At 34.4% G+C, this 20,861-nt stretch overlaps 1 protein-coding gene across 1 annotated transcript; it reads left to right on the top strand.

The window, feature by feature from the left end:
* Positions 1 to 1,943: 1,943 nt before the first annotated feature.
* LOC127626832 (26S proteasome non-ATPase regulatory subunit 11B-like) lies at positions 1,944 to 20,276 on the top strand. The gene is made up of 13 exons (XM_052102907.1): positions 1,944 to 2,046; positions 4,993 to 5,094; positions 5,182 to 5,378; positions 12,901 to 12,958; positions 13,047 to 13,241; positions 13,328 to 13,472; positions 13,789 to 13,849; positions 13,974 to 14,036; positions 14,117 to 14,242; positions 14,500 to 14,535; positions 17,161 to 17,212; positions 17,525 to 17,667; positions 17,875 to 20,276. The coding sequence occupies exons 1-12, from the start codon at positions 1,956 to 1,958 to the stop codon at positions 17,665 to 17,667; spliced, it is 1,269 nt and encodes a 422-aa protein (XP_051958867.1). The 5' UTR covers positions 1,944 to 1,955; the 3' UTR covers positions 17,875 to 20,276.
* Positions 20,277 to 20,861: the final 585 nt, after the last annotated feature.

Genomic DNA, 20,861 nt, shown 5'->3' with positions numbered 1-20,861 from the left:
CAGAAGATAAGGGATAAAGCTTGATGTTCTGTCCCTACCGCCAGAGCAGCGCGCACCGCGTCCTGCTTTCAGAAAACCTGTGCTAGACCGCCCCCCTCCGTCCTTGATGTTGTTTATCACTACCCCACCTTCATACACTGGGCTATCAAAACAGACAGTCCTTAGAGGTAATTTAGGTTTTAATTAACTAAAATGATTAAACAAACAAGCACAAATAAATATATGTTAGTATCTGTTTAAACGATCATTTAACATAAATAAATATACATTATTACATATTATAAATTTAAAGAACATTATATCACAACTCATATATAAAGCACCCCAATTAAACAAAAATATTTAAAAATAGTAAAACAGATAAAAAATTTCTTTTTTAACAAAATAAATATCAAATAAATAAAAATAAATACAAATTAATTTAATACAATGCTTTTTAATTTAATTTTAATATGGAATGTGATATTAAATACTTATTCAATTATTACATTTATTAAGATAAAAACATTAAATATTTAATATAGAATAATGTAAACATTGTCTCTTATAATATTGTTGGTTAGGACTGAGTCTGACTGACTTCTCAAAAGAATGATATCTTGGCATGTTGATAATTTTTGACACTTTCAAAAGTGGAATTTCTTTTTGGATTGGACCCCTGTATTTTTTTTCATGTTTTCAGTGACAGTGTTGAAAAGTCATGATAAGATATGTATTTCGCTTGATTCAAAAAGGTAGCAGACACACTCCCCAAAAGCAATAATGTCTTGTTTATGATTACATTTTTTACTTAGTACTAACAAACAATATTGTATGACAAATACAAAGATTAGAACTTACTTAGCACTTTATTAGCAACACCTGTACACCTGCTTATTCATGTGATTATCTAATCAGGCAATAGTGTGGCAGCAGTGTAATGCATAAAATAGATATAGGTCAGGAGTTTCAGTTAATGCTCACATCAATCACCAGAATGGTGCTAAATAAAGTTATAATCTGATTCACAAATAAACTAGGCCCATTGGTGGGTAAATTACTCTAAAAAAGTAATTAATTACTAACTACTAATTACATTTTCTACAGTGTAATTAGATTACAGTACTAATTACTCTGTCTGAAAAGTAATTGCATTACTTATTACTAATTACTTTCAAAAATCCTTATCAACCTCGACCAGATAAAAAAAAAAACAAGGAGAGACATGAAACTGTTCTTTCAATTCTTTCAAATAAATAATATAAAATCAAATAAATTATTAATGAACAGGACAACATTTTTTAGTAGGCTGCATTTAATTAGAAAACATACAGTTAACATAAGACATTATATTTCGATTTTAAATTCACTGTTGTTTTATATTGAATTGTCCTACTAAAACTAGTACATCAGTAACTGTAATACAATTATTGAAACATTAAGAGTAATCCTTTACTTTTCCAATGAAAAAGTAATTTATTTAATTTTAGTAATGATAACACCCAACACTGTCTAGGCCTATTGTAAATATAAAGCTAAAATGCAACACTAAACTATTACTACTACTTGTTATTGTCACTGTGAGAACACAGAATGAGATATTTGGTAGAATGTATAAGATAAATTTTCATACAATGAAAGTCGATGGGGGTTTAGGACTGTCAAACTTCAAAAATCACACCATAATAATACTCAATAAAACTCATGCACTTTATTCCATGTCTTCAGAAGCCATAAAATAGCTTTGTGTACGGAACAGAGTAAATTTTGAGAGATTTATAACTTTTAGGCAAAATATCTTTAATTCTGGAATTAAGACCATTTTCCTGACAAAGATTTAAAAACTACATAAAAAATATATTTTTTGAAAAAGACTACAAAACCCACGCTGCCACAATACGCACGCACGTACGTGCTTACGCCTTTCCTGTAGAATTCGCAAGTGCTTGTGGGCAATGAAATGTTTGAATAGGAAGATGGCAGCCGCGGCAGTAGTGGAGTTTCAGAGAGCTCAGTCTCTCATCGGCACAGACAGAAACGCTTCTATTGACATTTTACATTCAATAGGTAAAACTCTCTTCAAAGCCTTTTATAAAGCTTTACTTGTTACTCTGAATATCTGTTCTGACCGGGTTTTGCATTTTTTTAGAGGCTAGGAAGCCATGAGCCGGTGCTGCGGTGCTGACTCACGGCACTGTGTGTGTGCGCGCGCGCGCGCGCGTCTCAAAATCTTGTGAGCTGCCTACCTAGACAGCATTTTTAGGCGTCAAGGTCCCGTCCAAACGTTCGAATCGAATAAGACAGCATATTTGAATGTCATCAGTATGCTTGAAAATTCAAAACGAACGTCTGAACGTGCCTTTGATGCCCACAATGCTGTATATGTATTGTGACACATCCAGTGTGTGGACAGTTAGCCTACAATTGTAGCCTCCTATCCAGGACAAGGCCTACTTTAACACAAAAGCAATGGAGTTATTTCAGTTAAATTTCCATTATAAGTTCGCCCATGCTATTTCATTTGGAAAATGTATTATTTTTAATTTTATGTTTTATAACCACCCTAAAACAAGATTTGACATTCCTGCTTTGGCCGGCGTGACATTGGCTGAGATTTGTATTTTTTATTTTTTGATTCAGAAATCATAGATATCTTATTAAAACCTGTAAGATTACTACATTCTAAGCAGAACATGTCATCTTAAATTTTAGTTTGATAGGAGAGAACAGTGAGATGTTTCGCTTAGATCTGTCATGTCATCCGGACTGTGACTTGTTATGACAGCTTGTGAGGACTAGCTGTTCATCTTCTTGATGAACTGTTGAATTCCTTTAATGAAATCAACCTAATTAGCCTCTAGAAAGTTGTATTTCTTTATTTTTTGATCCATAAGAAACATGCTGGCAGGTTGTATAATAGTTTGAAATTTGACAATTCAGACATGGGGATCTGGTTGCGGTGTTACTTGATCCATAAGTCTTGTCTTAAATGTATGTTTTTTTTAAGTAGATAAGAAAAAGTATGTCTAGCCTTGACAAGTATATATTTTTGGTAAAAAAAAAAATTGCCTTTTTTTTTAAAGGAAGAGTTGCTTGCAAAAGTTTTAAATGAGGTATTGTGCCATGACCTTAGTTTAGGTATTAATGACTCACTGTGTTTGGCATTTGTAATTCTGTTACTGAGTCAAGAAACAGGTTTGTATGCACTGGCGGCAAAAAGCTTGGTGTAATGTACAGAATTAGCTGTTTCTGAAGGAAATTTGTACTTTAATTCACCAATGTGGCATTCAACTGATCACAAGGTATAGTCAGTACATTACTGATGTAAAAAAAATAGCACAATCACTGTTTGAAATTTTTTTTTTTTATCAAGTCTAGACGGGCACCATTTAGAGCAGCCATCACTTCAACACCTTATCCTTGAGTAATCAGGCTAAATTGATACTAGAAATTCACTTGTCATTATGTCAAACACAGCTGAAAGCTGTTTGGTTTGTTAAATGAAGCTTAACATTTTATTTCTGTTTGTTTTTAAGTTGCCACAGTATACAATAGACTGGCATGTCTTATTGTCAATATTATATATAAAAAATGGCAAAAAAGAAACAGCTTTCTCTAGAAACTCATCAGTCAATCATTGTTTTGAGGAATGAAGGCTATAGAATGCTTGAAATTGCCAAAAAAACTGAAGATTTCATACAAAGGTGTACACTACAGTATTCAAATACAAAGGACAACTGGCTCTAACAAGGACAGAAAGAGATGTGGAAGGCCCGATGTACAACTAAACAAGAGTCTCTAGTCTAGAAATGTCACCTGAGTATCTGGACAAACTGACAGCTAGAATGCCAAGGATCTGCAAAGCTGTCATTGCTGCACACAGAGGATTTTTTAATGAGAACTCTTTGAAGTAGTTTAAGTAGTTTATTTTTAAATTGTAATAGTAATTTTTCACATTATTAATTTCTTGACTATACACTGTGATCAGTTGAATGCTACGTTGGTGAATAAAAGTACCAATTTCTTTCCATGAGCAAAATCTGTACATTATTCCAAACAGTCAACAGTGTATATCCTATTTATGTGATTTATTTTTTTCTTCCCCCCCACATCATTAATTTACATCAGAGTGTTTAACATTGGCTTTCTTATAAAACCTTTAGGTGAACTTGTATTAATCCATGTATGAGAGTTCGCTATAAAATGGTGTTGGTATTCCAGGGCTTTTCCTGGGTCAAAAAAAGATGGTCTTCGATGGTGGCTGACGTACACCGTCATCCACACGCGTGAAGTTGGTTTATTACATATTTTTAATGAATTTATATTTAGCATAATTACATAGTTGCATATTATGTTTACATTGGAAATGCATGTAAGCTAATCTTTGATAATCGAAACATTTGGAACATTTTGAATTTGACATTAAAGCCCTTTATTGTACTTTACAACACTGATCTTAAGATTTATATTGAAACCCTTTCAAATATATAAATACGGAACCATTGGCTTGTAAAAACTTTTAAAGCTTTTCAAATTAATGTAATCTGTTTTTCTGCATATTTTCATTGGTATAAATGCAAATAAAAACTTGGACTTTTTTTTTACTGTGATAAAGTTTAGTAAGTGTGATATGTTTTTTTAAAAAGCCTCGTAATATATGTTAGTTTATGGCACAGGCTAGTGTTGCATCTGTTTTCCTTGTCAGTGGTGCTTAGAATGTCATGGTTGTCCAGCCGTTTGAGAGGTTTGACCGTCTCATAGCACTTTGAAGTAAAAACCTCTGTAGAATTCAAATGGGTAAATGCAAGTTTTGTGGTCTTCCCTACGATATCAAGTAAGATGATGTGAAGCAAATCTAATGCTTGCAAAGCACAGAACATGAGATGCATATATAATTACATTTTCTTAAGTGTCTTGAACTTTGCTTGGATGGCTGTTGAATAATATTCAGTGCAGGAAAAACTCTAGTTGTAGTTGATCCCTAACGCACTGTTCTCATTTTGGCTTTTTCAGTGAGACGAGATGTTCAGGAGGATGATGAAGAGGCGGTTCGTGTTAAGGAGCAGAGCATCCTGGAGCTGGGCTCTCTCCTGGCTAAAACGGGACAAGCTGCAGGTGGGAATCAGCATTCTGGGAGGAAGCTCTGTCATCTATTTAAATGTTTTTTCTTGTTTTGACATTATCATTCTTATGTTATTTAAGAGCTTGGAGGCCTGCTGAAGTTTGTGAGGCCTTTCCTGATCTCCATAAGCAAGGCAAAGGCTGCACGATTGGTGCGCTCACTCCTGGATCTGTTCCTGGACATGGAGGCAGCTACAGGCCAGGAGGTCGAGCTGTGTTTGGAATGCATTGAGTGGGCTAAAGCTGAGAAGAGAACCTTCCTCAGGCAGGCCCTAGAGGTAACATGCAGAAACATGGTTGAGCATCAGCCTTGAACTGTTGTTACTAGGGTGTTGTTGATACAATCAAATATCAATATATTGTGAACTATTTGTGTATTCATATCATGGAAACACACAACAAAGTTGGCACACAGTTACTTCCAAATCAATATAATGAGCTCACATAGAGACAAAAATATGATGTGTCGAACTACATACTCTACATCAGACATCAGTATATAATAGAAATATACCCAAATGAGTTGAAATTGTAACTGATTCTTAATCGAATCAAATTCTGATTTTGTGATGTCAAAGGGTAACATGCATTGCAATACGTATCGTATCGTGAGGTGCCAGGCAATGCCTAGCCCTAGTCCCTACAATCAGATATATGACATGGTCCAGTGCTTTTTATTAAATGGTAAGTTCCAGCTCTGAAATTTGATTGGAAGAGCCACGTTTGAAGCCCGTTGTTGGAAAATAGCTGATATACTCCTACCTGTCACCGCTAGGGATGTGCAAGATAGTCGACTAAACTGTACTGATGCTGCTAGTCAACATTTTAATTACTAGTATATTTTCCCCCATTTAAAATGTGCTTAAGTCACAATTTTACATTTGAAATCTAAATAATTAAATTATTAATAAATTAACAAAGAGCGATATCTGGAGCACCTCAGGCTGTGCATGCTTCTTCCCTCTCTCACTCGTGGCCTCTCGCAAAGACGAGCAAAGTGTCTATAGAAATCACTTCGGTTGTGGTTTTGGGAAGTGGATTTCTAAAACTTTGGCTTGCAAGTCACTATGGATGTTTTCACATTTGAGTCTTCTTTAAATCTGAGAATGCTTGCAAGTTATTTTCCCATGCAGGATAATCGCCTCATGTGAGTCAGGTCCCATCTTTCACTGGACCATGTTGACATCTTAGTGTTGCTCATCAAAAATGTATGCTCAAAGTAGTCTAGAAAATAACAATTTTAGACTAGGTATGCAAATTATTTTTACCCTGATAATCAAAAATTTTCAATGATGTGCCGACTGCTTAAACTATCTTTTATTCTGTGTGCACATAATGTTTAGAACAACACATTAGGTTTTTGTAAATTTCTCACTGGCCTATATTTTTCAATCCTAGCTATTTTTTTTACATTGCAACTCTTACTGGATAATCTTCTTACCCAAACATATGTCCTATTAATAATGAGTTAATTTTACTTGATTTCAGTTTAGAACAGACTATTACATTTACATTTATGCATTTGGCAGACACTTTTATCCAGAGTGACTTGCAGTGCATTATTACAGGGACAATCCCCACGGAGCAACCTGGAGTTAAGTGCCTTGCTCAAGGACACAATGGTGGTGGTTGTGGGGATCGAACCGTCAACATTCTGTTTACCAGTTCTGTGCTTTAGCCCACTACACCACAACCATTCCCTATTAGGGTTGCTCTATTGGTCCTGCACTATTCAATCAATTGTTTGTATATGATAATGTTGATTCAGTGAATGCATGTCACATTCTATATTTAATGTACAATGATCATAATGCAAGGCGAGCACGTTGCAGATAAATACCCCTTTTAAGTGGAATTTAGTGTCGAAGTTGGCTGTTGGAATAGATTAAGTATTTTAAATGGGTTGCATAAACACAATATTTTTTGACTGTTTTCTGAGGGTTTCTTACTTTTTAGACTAGTCGAAAAATTTACTTTAGTTCTGCATATCCCTAGTCACTGCACACAAATTGAATTCTAGAAACATAAACAATAGGGTTGGGAACTGAGAACCGGTTCTTGTTCAGAATCGGTTCCATTCTTTGCAAAATTCCGGAATCGGATGAACTTTGACTTTCGGTTCCATTAGCGGTTCCCCTGCGTGAATTTTCCTCCAATGTGGCTGGAACACCATAATGCTTTTCCAGCAGCGCATTTCTGCTGGAGAACTGCCCTCTTCTGGGTTAAAAGCGTAAAACACACAAACACATTACTCCTATGAGCCAGTTCTGTTGTATCTACAGTGTGAAACAGACAGTGCTTCTGGTATGGTCTGATTCCTGAAAGAATGATTTAGATGAGCCGGTTATTTTGAATCTACATCCCGAAACATTCAGCGCTTCCGGTCTAGTCCGGTATAGTATTAATCTTACACTGATGTGCAAGTTATGAATGTCCAACTCAAAATGAAATAAGAACTATTAAAGTCTTACAAGCTTGAAGTGCAACATTAGACAACAGAACACAGTCTAAACGGTCTCTGGAACTGTTACTGTTATGTCAGCTGACTTTAGACCTGTGAGACTTTAATCAAGCAGTGCAGTTACTGACTGGTTCATATGACAATGTTTAATTAAAGATACATGAGTTTTGTAATACAAGGAATTTTATTAGGGCTGTCAATCGATTAAAATTTTTAATCAAATTAATTACATGGTGTCCAGATTAATGAATCGCATATACAAATATTTGCTGAGAAAGTCCCTCAAATATTTAAAAATGAGATATATATATATATATATATATATATATATATATATATATATATATAAAATAATAATATTCAGATAATTCAAATGTATGAAAGAAAATACTATATAATTTATTAAAATGCATTACATTCTTGTGGCGGAAGAGTTAATCGTTAGTAAGACAATACAAAAAGCGGCTTTAGAATACAGTGCATTATTTACCACCATATAATTGAACATAAGCCAATCATTGGCATACAGTTCACAGCAATCAATAAGTGAATTTGTCAATCAGTTCAAGATTTATAATAAGAGCTTGTTTAAGGACCCGTCAATGTACATCTGCATCAGACATGCTTGTGTAGTGTCTGGTGCGTTGCGTCATAAACATAAAATGTTTAGGTCACTGTGTCAAGTTAAATAATATTTAATACTTCGAGTACATTTTGAGATTGAATTTATGCTTGAGATTGAAAGTGTTTTGAACGCAAGAACGTAACGCTTGTTTGTGTTCTGTCTGCTGAAGGGTTGTTTTGTTCTCTGTATAAACTGCGCATTGCCATACACCTGAAGTTTCACTTACTGCCCTCTGGAATAAACAGGTGGTACTACAAGCTTGCATTTCTCAGGAATCTTCCTTATTACGGTCCGTGGGCATTGCGATTAATTGCTATGTTATTTTTAATCAAATTAATCTCACTGAATTAACACGTTAAATCGACAGCCCTAAAATGGATATAATCATTGGATTGGATATGTCTCAAAGTCAGCAAACACACCTTTTACAAGAATTGCATCAAATAAAAAAAAATAAAACAATTCTGATTTGTTATTTCTGCTCTGAAGAAATCTCCAGACTATAGAGGACAGTAAATCCAATAAGAATTGCATTTATCATTTTCAAATCATTCTTCCTCAAAAGAACTACTGGAATCGTTGCTGGAACTGTTAAGGAACCAGAATTGTTAAATTCCTTGTGATTCACATCCCTAATAAACAATTCATAGTTCTGCTAATAAATGTAATTATTTAGCAGAATTGTTTGAGATTGAACCTTGGTTTGGTCTTTTATTATTCTTCTGTTGCAGCTGTTTAGTGCTGCATGATTAATTGTCAAAAGATTGCGATCTCGATTCAGACACTCACGCAATCTATTTCTAAATGACAACGGTTCTGCAATGTATATTAACATCCCATGCCTTTTGTAAGTGGTCAAATTTAAATCAGAAATTCACTTCAAGACGTGTTTTTATTTGCTTTTAATCCTTCTATGGCATCTACAAAACACAGCGCTCCTGCATGACATGCTGAATAAACTAAAATACAACAGCCAAAGATGTTTGTCTAGCAAAGTGGTTTAAAAACAGCAGGGTGCAGCCACGATTAGCTAGGAGTGTGACATAATCTCTGCTCAGTTCAATATTATAATAGCCAGAGACCAATGCTAAAAAAAATACCGGCATTACCCAGATCTGACAAAATGTTCTACCTGTGAGCTGTTCGATTACAGCCGGCTGCTTTCCAATGCTCACATGCATGTGTCTGCCAGTGCACTTGTGTCTCGTGATGAAAGCAGGGCTCATACACGAGACCCTGTTCTTAATCAAAATACCCCGCTTTAGGCAATGTGAATATAAACACAGCTGCTAATGAACTACGAGTGTGTAAACAGATGGCATTAAATCTGTGCTGTCTTGACGAGATATTAAAGCAAACACAGCTGTTAATATATAAGCAGAAGGGATAAATTCTTCAAAGTGTTAGATCTGTGTGAAGTCTAAATGTATATAAGCTGCATGCAGTCTGTTATAGGCATATAGGCATTAGGGCTGCACGATTTGGGGAAAATGGCAAACAAATGGAATGGAGTCAACTTGCTTGGTTATCAAGGAAAATGCACAAATAGATTACTGAAAATGCTGAAATGTGTATTTCTCAACTTAAACATACAAACTAGCTACAACAACAACTATAACACGAAAATTAGTTCCCATAAATGCATAGTGTTTTCAAATTAAAATAATATTTTTACAAAATTAAATAATATCTTTGCATTAATGCAAACTTGTTATTTTCTCAATATTACACCTAAATAAAATAGAACGATAAATAAGAACATACCACTAAAACTGTTGTTGTTGTTGTGTTTTTTTAAATAAATGTTTTTATGATTAACTGGTATTTCCAAATCCTCTTTCTAAAAAGTACTACTTATCGCTGGTACCTCTTGTCCAGTGTGTGGATCATTTTCTGAAATTCCACTTTGCTAACGGTTCATCATGTCTCTTGCCAAGCAGTGCGTTATGGAGTCAGTGATTTCTTTATATCTCTGTGAAGACTTGTCATATGGCTTGACGCTCCCAAACACATCTGTAATAGTGCTTTGTTTTGTTTGGCTTACAGGTTGTTGTTTCAGCTGCCTCTTTACTAATCTGGGCTTTCACCGTCATGCATTCATCATACTTTTCTCTGTGCTGTTTCAGGTGCTGATATGCATTTTTCGTGTTGCCATGTGATGTAGCAACTTTCATTTTGCAAATTTTGCACAGTGCCTCTCTGCTCAGCATCGTTTATCTTAAAGCCAAAATATCGCCACATAACCAGGGTTTTTCCTGGCTCAAAATGAGGCGAAGGTGGTACCATACTGATAAAAAAAAGTGACGTTAAAAACACCTACTAATTAATATATTAATGCACTACTAATGACCTGGTAACTGAATACTAGTGTTCATTTTGTCAGCTGTTTTTTAATTTAGTCTTAACTAAAAAGTACATTTGACACAGGATTTTTATCATATTTAGTCAACCTTATCCTTTTTTTATTTAATTGTTTTAGTAAAATTTTAGTTGACACAGTCTGGGCTTTTTAATGTAGTTTTAGTCAATGAAAACGGTTGAGATTTTAGTCATCATTTAGTAACATTTAGTAATATTGACATTTTAGCCATAAGAGTATTATTGATAAGCATTTGTCAATCTTGTCTATCCAAAACCTATATATATATATATATATATATATAACACACACACACACACACACACACACACACACACACACACACACACACACACACACTAGGGCTGTCGATTTAACGTGTTAATTTAGTGGGATTATCACGAAGTAAAGAGTCAAATATTTAAGTATTTTCTTTTAGATTAAATTACTTTAAATGTTTTTATATTATAATTTCTTAAATGTTTGATTTCTGTTGCTGAAAAACTTGAATCACTGTTTACTCTGTTCTCTATTTAATAACTGGCTCTTGAATAATTCCTATAAAAGCTTGAAGCAATTTTTAAAAGAGACACTGAAGCCCTCATTGTTTTAATTTAAATTGTTAATATACACTACTGGTCAACTTTTTAAACACTTGACTGAAATGTTTCTCATAATCTTAAAAATCTTTTGATCTGAAGGTGTATGCTTAAATGTTTTAAATTAGTTTTGTTGACAAATATAATTGTTCAAAAAAAAAGTTTTTGAAATTGACGACGTGGACCAAATAATAAAGAAAAGCAGCCAATGAGTGCCCAACATAGATGGAAACTCCTTCAGTACTGTTTTAAAAGCATCCCAGGGTGATACCTCATGAAGTTGGTTGTGAAAATGTCAAGAGTATATTCTAATTCTAGGCAAATTCTAGGCAAAGGGTGACTACTTTGAAAATGCTAAAATATAACACAGTTTTGGTTTATTTTGGATTTTGTTTCTATAATTCTAAAATGTGAAGAAGAAAAAAAAAAACATTATAATATATACACTACTGGTCTAAAGTTTTGAAACACTCTTTATTATATATATTTTTTTGTGTTTATATAATATTTTTTTTTTTTCACATTTTAAAATAATGGTGAAGTCATCAAAACTATGGAATAACATAAATGGGAATTATGTTGTGACTAAACAATATATGTTATATTTTTGCATCTTCAAAGTAGTCTCCCTTTGCCAAGAATTTGCAGACATGTACTTTTGACATTTTCTCAACCAACTTCTTGAGGAATCACCCTGGGATGCTTTTTAAACAGAAGGAAGTTCCCATCTATGTTGGGCACTTATTGGCTTCTTTTCTTTATTATTTGGTCCAAGTCATCAATTTCAAACTTTTTTTTTTTTTATAAAATGTTAGTTTTATAATGAAATGCATTAATATGGTGGCACAATAATATTTTGTCTACAAAACTAATTTCAAACATTTAAGTATATGCCTTCAGATCAAAAGATTTTTAAGATCATGAGAAAAATTTCAGTCAAGTGTGTCAAAAGTTTTGACTGGTAGCGTGTGTATGAATATATGTGTGTATATATTAAAAATATAATGTTTTATTGCATATTTGCCTACCTGTGTAAAAGTTGACATAAAACTGTTAAAGAAGCTTTTTTCCCACTTGTTTTGCTTTTTACTAAGCATGTGAGTAACAGGCTATATCATTTCATTTATTTTTTTTATGCACTTTTTTTAACAGAACTATTAGTATTAATTTTATTTAATTTTTTACAATAATAACAAGGTGCTGTTTAGTGTGTAATGTATTCGTTGCGCCCTCTTGTGGACTTAGGTCATTTAAAATTTATAGATTTGATTTACAACTTTTTTGCATAGATTGAAGTAGAGAACATTTTGTCAGAACTTCTAGTACATTACATGTTACTTTGTTTAGTACCCTTATGTCCAGGATTTGTAAATCGCATAATCTTGAGAGAATCTTGATCTTTAGTCTAAGCAAAACAAATTGTGATTCTCAGTTTATCCAGAATTTTGCAGCTTTACTGCTGTTTGATAAAAGTAATAAGCCAGTTGAAAAGTTCTGGGCAGTATGGCAATATATACTGTGCAGTGCTCAACCAGTAGAGATTCCATGTTATAACAGCAAACAGAAAGCTATAGCCTACTCTGGAAACATGTGCTAAATGTGGATCAGAGCTGATCACTTTAGTATTGAGTATTGCTTAATTTGAACTTTAACTATCCATAGAGGGTTTATTTCCTTGTCTCTATAGAATAGTGTAGAATTATTTATCTAGGAGTTTATTACAATATAAAAATATATCATTTTTCTTTTTTTTCAGGCTCGACTTATTTCTCTCTATTTTGACACCAAGAGATACCAGGAATCCCTACAGCTGGGTAGGAAGATTGTAGAAATCAAATGTATGTATCTGACCTATTGTTTATCTTGGATTTAAAGATTATAAGCTTTATTCTGTCTCCTCAGGCACCCAGTTGCTGCAAGAGTTAAAGAAAATGGATGATAAAGCTCTGCTGGTTGAGGTTCAGCTGCTGGAGAGTAAAACCTACCATGCCCTCAGCAACCTTCCCAAAGCCAGGGCTGCCCTCACCTCAGCCAGGACTACTGCCAATGCCATTTACTGTCCCCCAAAGCTCCAGGCAGCACTTGATATGCAGTCAGGCAAGTCTTTTTATTGATTTTCAAGCATGCTTTCTTTTATTAGATTGGGAGCATGCATCTTATTGGTATGTACATTTTCCATCCAGGTATTATCCATGCGGCTGAAGAAAAAGATTGGAAAACAGCCTATTCTTACTTCTACGAGGCTTTTGAGGGCTACAACTCCATTGACAGTCCCAAGGCTGTCACTGCACTCAAATACATGCTTCTGTGCAAGATCATGCTCAGCTTGTAAGTGAGATAATCACTTTTAGTTTATCCCTGTTTGTGTGCGGGTGGCCACAGGATAATTCAACACTTATTGTGAATAGTGATGCCAAGTTCTATCATGTAACATTGCCTTACTGATTTATGCTTGGGCTCTCATATCTTTTCAGTAAAATGTATCTCCATAATGCAAAGCCCATGCTTAATGACTCTTGTGTAGCTTATAATACAAAAAGGATAATGAATTATAAAAATAAAGACATGAAAGTGTTGATCTATTAGTGTTTCCATTATGTTTTACTCCTACTTACTGATGTCTTGCTATAATTTTGTCTTCCAGGCCAGAGGAGGTACAGTCCTTGATCAGTGGCAAACTGGCTCTACGATATGCAGGGAGACAGGTAAGAAATCTAATGAAAATTCCCCGCTCTTTTAAAACTCTAAGAATGTGTAATAATTAAATTAAATGTATTACATTTAGTGTAAAAGTGCTGTGCCTTCATTAAGTACCATTTCCTCCATCAGACAGATGCACTGAGATGTATAGCACAAGCCAGCAAGAACAGATCATTAGCAGATTTTGAAAAGGTGAGATTTGTACTGACGTCAATTGATGATACATAGACGTTCCTTTTGTCATTCTCAACTTTGTGCTTACTCTTATGAAGGCTCTGATAGAGTACACAAAAGAACTGAGGGACGACCCCATCATCAATACACACTTGGCCAAACTTTATGACAACTTGCTGGAACAGAACCTCATCCGGGTTATTGAGCCTTTCTCCAGAGTACAGGTGTGTGTGCGTTTGTGTTTTTCTGTTTTCAAACACTTTATCCACACTGGTGTTGCAGTATTGCCCCAAATGTTTTAAATGGACCCATTCTCTTGTATTGTCTTATTCTCATCATAATAGGAGTGCGCAGTGTGTAACTCAACAAATTTAGCCATTTATGATCACACTAGAAGTTCAGATAACTCTTGACAAATGAGACCTATAAAAATTTATTTTTGAATCAATTTCTCATGTCTCTCTCATATTTTTTCTTCAAGATTACATACATAGCGGGTCTCATCAAACTCTCAAAGGTATGAGCTGTTCTCATTCATACATGTTTATTACATATTTCTTGATTAAATTGCATTAACAATAGTAGCACCTGTAGAGTACAGAAACATGCACTCATCTCTTGCCCTCATGAGAGACCGAGTGTTCCCCTCATTAAAGTTCAAGCAGCAACAATTGAAAAGCTAACTATTAATACCATCATCCAACTAAATGAAAAGCCAGGGCAAGAATTTATAAATACAATGGCTCTTTATACAATATTAAGATACCATAATTTAATGAGGAATACAATAAGGTATAATTATATGTAACAATGACAATGAATCAATTACCAAAAATGTCACATTAAGTTTAATTGCACCTATGGGTTATCAGTGTCTTCAGTTTGAGACTAAGCTATATAGAGACTATCTTTATATAGAGAATATTTTGTTTTAGTGATATTACTGGGATGAGGAAAATTCAATGAATAGTGTACAGCAAGCTTATATATATATATATATATATATATATATATATATATAGCCAGTTATGTCAGAGATCCTTATAAAAGGTGCAATGATCGGTATCGGCCGATCAGGTGACAAAAAGATTGGTGATCTTATCGGCTTTAAAAATCCTGATCGGAACATTCCTATAAGCAACTTGTTAATCATACATTACTGATATATTTTAGTTGTTGTAAACCAGTGGTTAAAAAGTGCCTATTTGAACATTTGAGGAGTACATCAAATTAATTAGATATACATTTATGCTATTGTGTGTTTTATTACTGTTTTAGCAACACTTACTATTAAAGCAACTATTGCTTAATTAAGGTCATAATACAACTGTAATAAACACATTAATGAAGCATAAAGGTATATCCTGTTAATTACAAATACACTGATGAGTCAAAACATTATGACCACTCACAAGTGAAGCAAATAACGTTGATCATCTCCTAACAATGTCAAGGTCTGGGTAGATTACATGATAAGCGAACAATTAGTTCTTGTAGTCATTGTGTTGAATGCAGGAGAAATGGGCAGTAGTAAAGACCTGAGCGACTTTGATAAAGGCCAGATGTCTGGGTCAGAGCATCTCTGAAATGGCAAGGCTTGTGGGGTGCTCTCGGTCAGCAGTGGTGAGTATCCACCGACAGTGGTCCGAGGATGGACAAACCACAAACTGGTGACAGGGTGTTGGGCGCCCAAGTCTCATCAATGTGCGAGGGCAACGAAGGCTATCCCGTCTGGTCCAAACCAACAGAAGGTCTACTGTGGCACAAGTCACAGAACATTTTAATGATGGTTATGAGAGGAATATGTCACAACACACAGTGCATTGCACCCTGCTTCATATGGGGCTGCGTAGCCACAGACCAGTCAGAGTGCCCATGATATCCCCTGTCAACGGTCAAAAGCACCTATAATGGGCACACGAGTGACGAAACTGGAACTTGGAGCAGTAGACGACTGTGTACTAGTGTGCGGTTTACTTGAGGAAGTGATGTCACCAGGATGCACTGGGGGAAGATGACAAGCCGGTGGAGGGAGCTTGATGCTCAGGGCAATGTTTTGCTGGGAAACCCTGGGTCCGGCCATTCATGTGGATGTTAAAATCTACCTTTACATCATTGCAGACCAGGTACAACCCCTCATAGCAGTGGTATACCCTGATGGTAGTGGCCTCTTTCAGTAGGATAATGCACCTTGCCTCACAGCACACATTGTTCAGGAATGGTTTGAGTAACATAATGAAGAGTTCATAGAGTTCAGGCCTCTAAATTCCCCAGATCTCAATCCGATTTAGCATCTGTGGGATGTGCTGGACCAATAAGTCAGATCCACAGCAGCTCCACCTCGCAATTTACTGGAATTGAAGAATATGCTGCTGGTGCAGATACCACAGGACACCTTCAGGGTTTTTTTAGAGTCCATTTCTCGGCTGGTTGGTGCTGTTTTGGTGGCACGGAAAGGACCAACATCATAGTAGGCAGGTGGTCATAATATTTTGGCTCATCAGTGTTTGCTTAATTAGTGTTTTTATTACTGTTTACTAGCAATTTATTGAAGCAATTATTGCTTAATAAAGGTCATAATACAACTGTAATAAACACATTAATTACACTTATATGTATATCCAATTAATTACATAAATGCATATATAATTTCTTTATCAACCATGAATTTTTGCCTTAATGTTCTCGACACTTATCATTGGTTTGCATCAACTAAAATACATCACTTAGGTGTGATTAACAAGTTGTTAATTAAGAATTAAAAACATTATCAAACTGTTTAATAAATTTGTTAAACAATAATTGTTTGATACAGTGCATATAAATGAATAACATACTATTTATATGTTGTTTATTAATGTAGGATCAATAATATATAAATGATCAATTAACTATAATGGAATGCTTTACAAATACTTTATACCACTTAGTTATTATAAAGTGTTCTGAAATAAATTAAAGCTATAATAAATGTCAAGCTTATGAAATCACATTGCCAAGAATTGCAGCTCACAGTGTGACCACTAAACTAAAAATATAAGTTATTAAATGTTATAAGTTGAATGTTATACATTTTTTAAACTTATCATTGGATTTACACTAGAAATAAAAAGCTCTGTCTGGCATTTATTGTGGCCCACAGGATGATATTGAGAGGAAACTTTCACAAATGATCCTGGACAAAAAGTTTCATGGTAAGTCAAATTTTTTATTATATTAAAATAAAATATTAGTTTCTTTTTTTTTTTTTTGGACGAGCATTACAGCAGTAACTGTGACACCAGGGAATTGACCTCGATCTTTAATATTAAAGATGCTTGAAATAGTTTTGGTATTTTTAAGATATCTAATTTTAAAAAAGTAGCAAAAAGACCAAGAAAAAGTGTAAGTATCTTCCCAATCATTTTCAATTTTTCTTCACTGTGTAACTTAATAATATAATGAAAATTAAATCCACTCAAAAAATATGGTGTTCATTTGTCAGATTTTTGTATTGACTTTTGTAGGTATCCTTGACCAAGGAGAAGGAGTGCTCATCATATTTGTGGAGCCCCCTGTGGACAAGACTTATGAGGAAGCCCTAGAAACCATACAGAACATGAGCAAAGTTGTTGATTCGTTGTACAACAAGGCGAAGAAATTGACATAGGTTAGACACTGTTAATCTTGCAATGATGTAATGCACACAAAGACAATTATTATAAGTCTACATTAATATAAAAGTGTGCCTTTTAAGCATCCTAAGCCCACATCTGCTTCTAAATCTGAGTTAAATGTTTGTCAATGATAATTCATTCTGTCTGTGGCTTTTATACAAATTTTTCTAATGTGTGTTTACTGTCTTTTCCTTCCACAGAATAAATGTCAAGCTGTTGCTGTGGGTAATGGTCGTATGTGTGTGAGTTTGCCCGTGTGTATGTATGTACGTATGGCCAACATGTGGAACTTTTTTCTCGCAGGAAAAAGGGACAACATTGAGCAAGACTCTCAAAATGCAACAGGATCTACTTGTTCCCCACTTGAGAGTTTTTAACGTTTCTTTTCTTTCAAATGGACAATATCATCTTTATTATCTTCTGACGTTTTTCTCCTCTGTATCTGTTAACGGCCAACACAGGCCATCAGGGAATGTTGTACAACTACAATAAAATCCTAAAATGTCATATAGAAATGTATAGCTCTTCTACATTTAAAGTTTTTAAATTACAGCAACTTTGTGATACAGACTCTTGGGTTTCAGTTATCTGCGGTTCATTGGTTGTTTGCAGTAGTACATATCTTTTATTTACCTTTTCTGATTTTATGGATGCAAGTTCTATCTGATTGCTGTTGATGAGAGAGATTCAATGGTTCTTGGCAGTAATGAAGTTTGGTAGGATTTGTGAGAGGCTTCATAATAAGCACATTTGCCAATCATAACACAAAACGATTTTGTATGTTAATTTGATCACCAGTATTGTTTGCCATTTACTTTTGCAGTACACTGTCTTTACAGTTTTGTATATACAGTTTACTGTTTTCCAAGTAGGGTGGTTATAATAAAAGGCCCTAATCCTACAAAGGTTTTGGTCCTCTTTGTAAAAATACATCTTTTCACAAAACATTTTTGTCAGCACTGAAGTTATCATTTTTTTCATTATTGTTCTGACACTTCTTAGATCCGTATCTCATTGAAAACTCAATTTCTAGTTCACCAACAATATATCATATACTCTCAATATCCTCAACATCGTAGATTGTTTTGTAGTTAATTTAAAATTGAAAGTTTTGTGCATTTGTTTTTTACTTAATCTCATTGCTTTCCTGAACATGTATACATTCAGTTATCCTTTGCAGAGTTAACTTATATTCTTTCATTTATTCTGTTTAGTGTGCAATTATAAGTATTAAAAAATTAGGTAGGTAAATGGAGTGTTTAAATTATGATTTGAAAACTTTCTGCGTGTGTTTGTGAATGATTTGTAGTGGCAATCTAGAATTGAAGTTTAAGAATTTAGTTGGACAGTAAATTCTTCTAAAAGTAATTGTTTTGTGCCTAACATCGAAAAGTGGTGTCCCACAAATATCCTCTACCCAAAGCTGAAACTCTTAAGTGTTGGTTGGCAGGTTTCACTCTGAGGAAATGTTTGTATTTGTTGGACTGTTCACATCTTTACATTTATTGGCTTTCAGGTAAATTATGCTTATTTATGCTTATGAGAACTAAACCTCTCATTAACCTTTCAGTCAGAGCCTTTAAAACCCTGATACTCTTGGGTTGAAAAGGACAAGGAGTACTAAAAGAACAACTGATCATAGAACTGAAAGTATTTTTGTAAATGTATACCTAGATATCTATGGCACATTTATTTTCTGATTCGTATTCTGATTTGCATTCCTTTTGCCCTTGTATAACCACACTACTTGATAAAAATAGCCCAAACCAAAAATGTTGTTTGTTGTAGTTGAACAATATTAAATGTACAACCAGTTTATGTAGAAAAAACGACCACCTCATTCTTTATCTGATGTTCAGATGGGTTCAAATGTTTTTCCCTGCTATCGTTCCCACTCTCTAGTCAGTTGTGTAACTGAAATTTAGATATTAGTTCCTATAATCTTTTAGAAGGGAAAAATAAAGACTTATAATGATTAGTCCAGCAGAGGGTCAATAAAAATTCTACAAATTAGTAATAATAATAATTAAACCCACACAAACTAACTAGCTGTGTATTACAACTAATTGCAGTAACTATTTCCTTTGATGCATTTCTGTATTTATCTATTTTCACACCTACAGTGTGTTAAAACTTTATTTTGAAAGGAAGGATTAAACTTTGATGATTGCTTTGACGTATTAGCATGGTTTACCTTTTTTGAAAGTGTGGAATATGAGTTAGTTAATTTGCATAAATTATGCAATTTCAAATCTGTTACATTTCACACATCGATAGCGTTGTGATAAGTATTTGAAATATTCATCTCTGTGGATTTGTTGATTTTTATTTTGACACTATATCCAACGTTTGAGACAGCGTTCTTGCATGATAAATCCTGCATGTATATTAACCAATGAAGTGGAGTGAAACTAAACCATACACATGTTTTGTTGATCTACAAAGACGTTGATCTTCATTCAAATGATAGTTTCAGAACTAAAAAATATTCCTCGTCACTGCACTATGTTAGCCCACATTGACTTTGCATTGGCAGCTGCTGTTATTTATGTTGTCAGGATCATTGATGCAGTCTACATGCATACTCAAATAAAGCTGTAAGATGGGAAAGAATATGGAGCATAAATCTATTTATCTTTAAAATTGAATGGATAAAAGCAATGAACACATGGCAGTCCACATTACCTGCTTTATAATGCTGATCTGTATTTATGTGTGTCGATACTGGTGTGATCATTAAGGTGTGTGTTGATGCAGGGGAAATGCTTAGAGACGGGCCTCATCTTCGAGAGGCAATGCAGCTATCCTGCTGCTAGGAGTTGCTGGACTAGTGAGCTGGATGTATTTCACATGGACTGATGACTTCACCCACACCTCTTTTTCCATACAATGATAGTGATTGTTGACTGAAGCTGTCATTCTTCCTAACATCTCCTTTGTGTTCCACGGAGGAAAAAGAGTCATATGGGTTTTGAACAACACGAGGAAGCGTAATGATGACTGTATTTCATTTCAGGGTGTAATATCCCTTTAAGGAGCAATCTTAAACAACAACAACAACAACACATTTTTCCATTTGTGAGGGCATTTCTTTTCTAGCCATATAAGACATTGTATGTTGTCCAATTATATCACATACTTGAATTGAAACCTCCAGCACAGTTATTGTCAAAACTGAGTGAAGTAA

Source organism: Xyrauchen texanus, chromosome 33 (assembly GCF_025860055.1).
Source record: "Xyrauchen texanus isolate HMW12.3.18 chromosome 33, RBS_HiC_50CHRs, whole genome shotgun sequence".
In the NCBI taxonomy this organism is placed as follows: Eukaryota; Metazoa; Chordata; class Actinopteri; order Cypriniformes; family Catostomidae; genus Xyrauchen; species Xyrauchen texanus.
The sequence above is the reverse complement of the archived record's forward strand: the minus strand, read 5'-3'. Positions and strand labels throughout refer to the sequence as shown.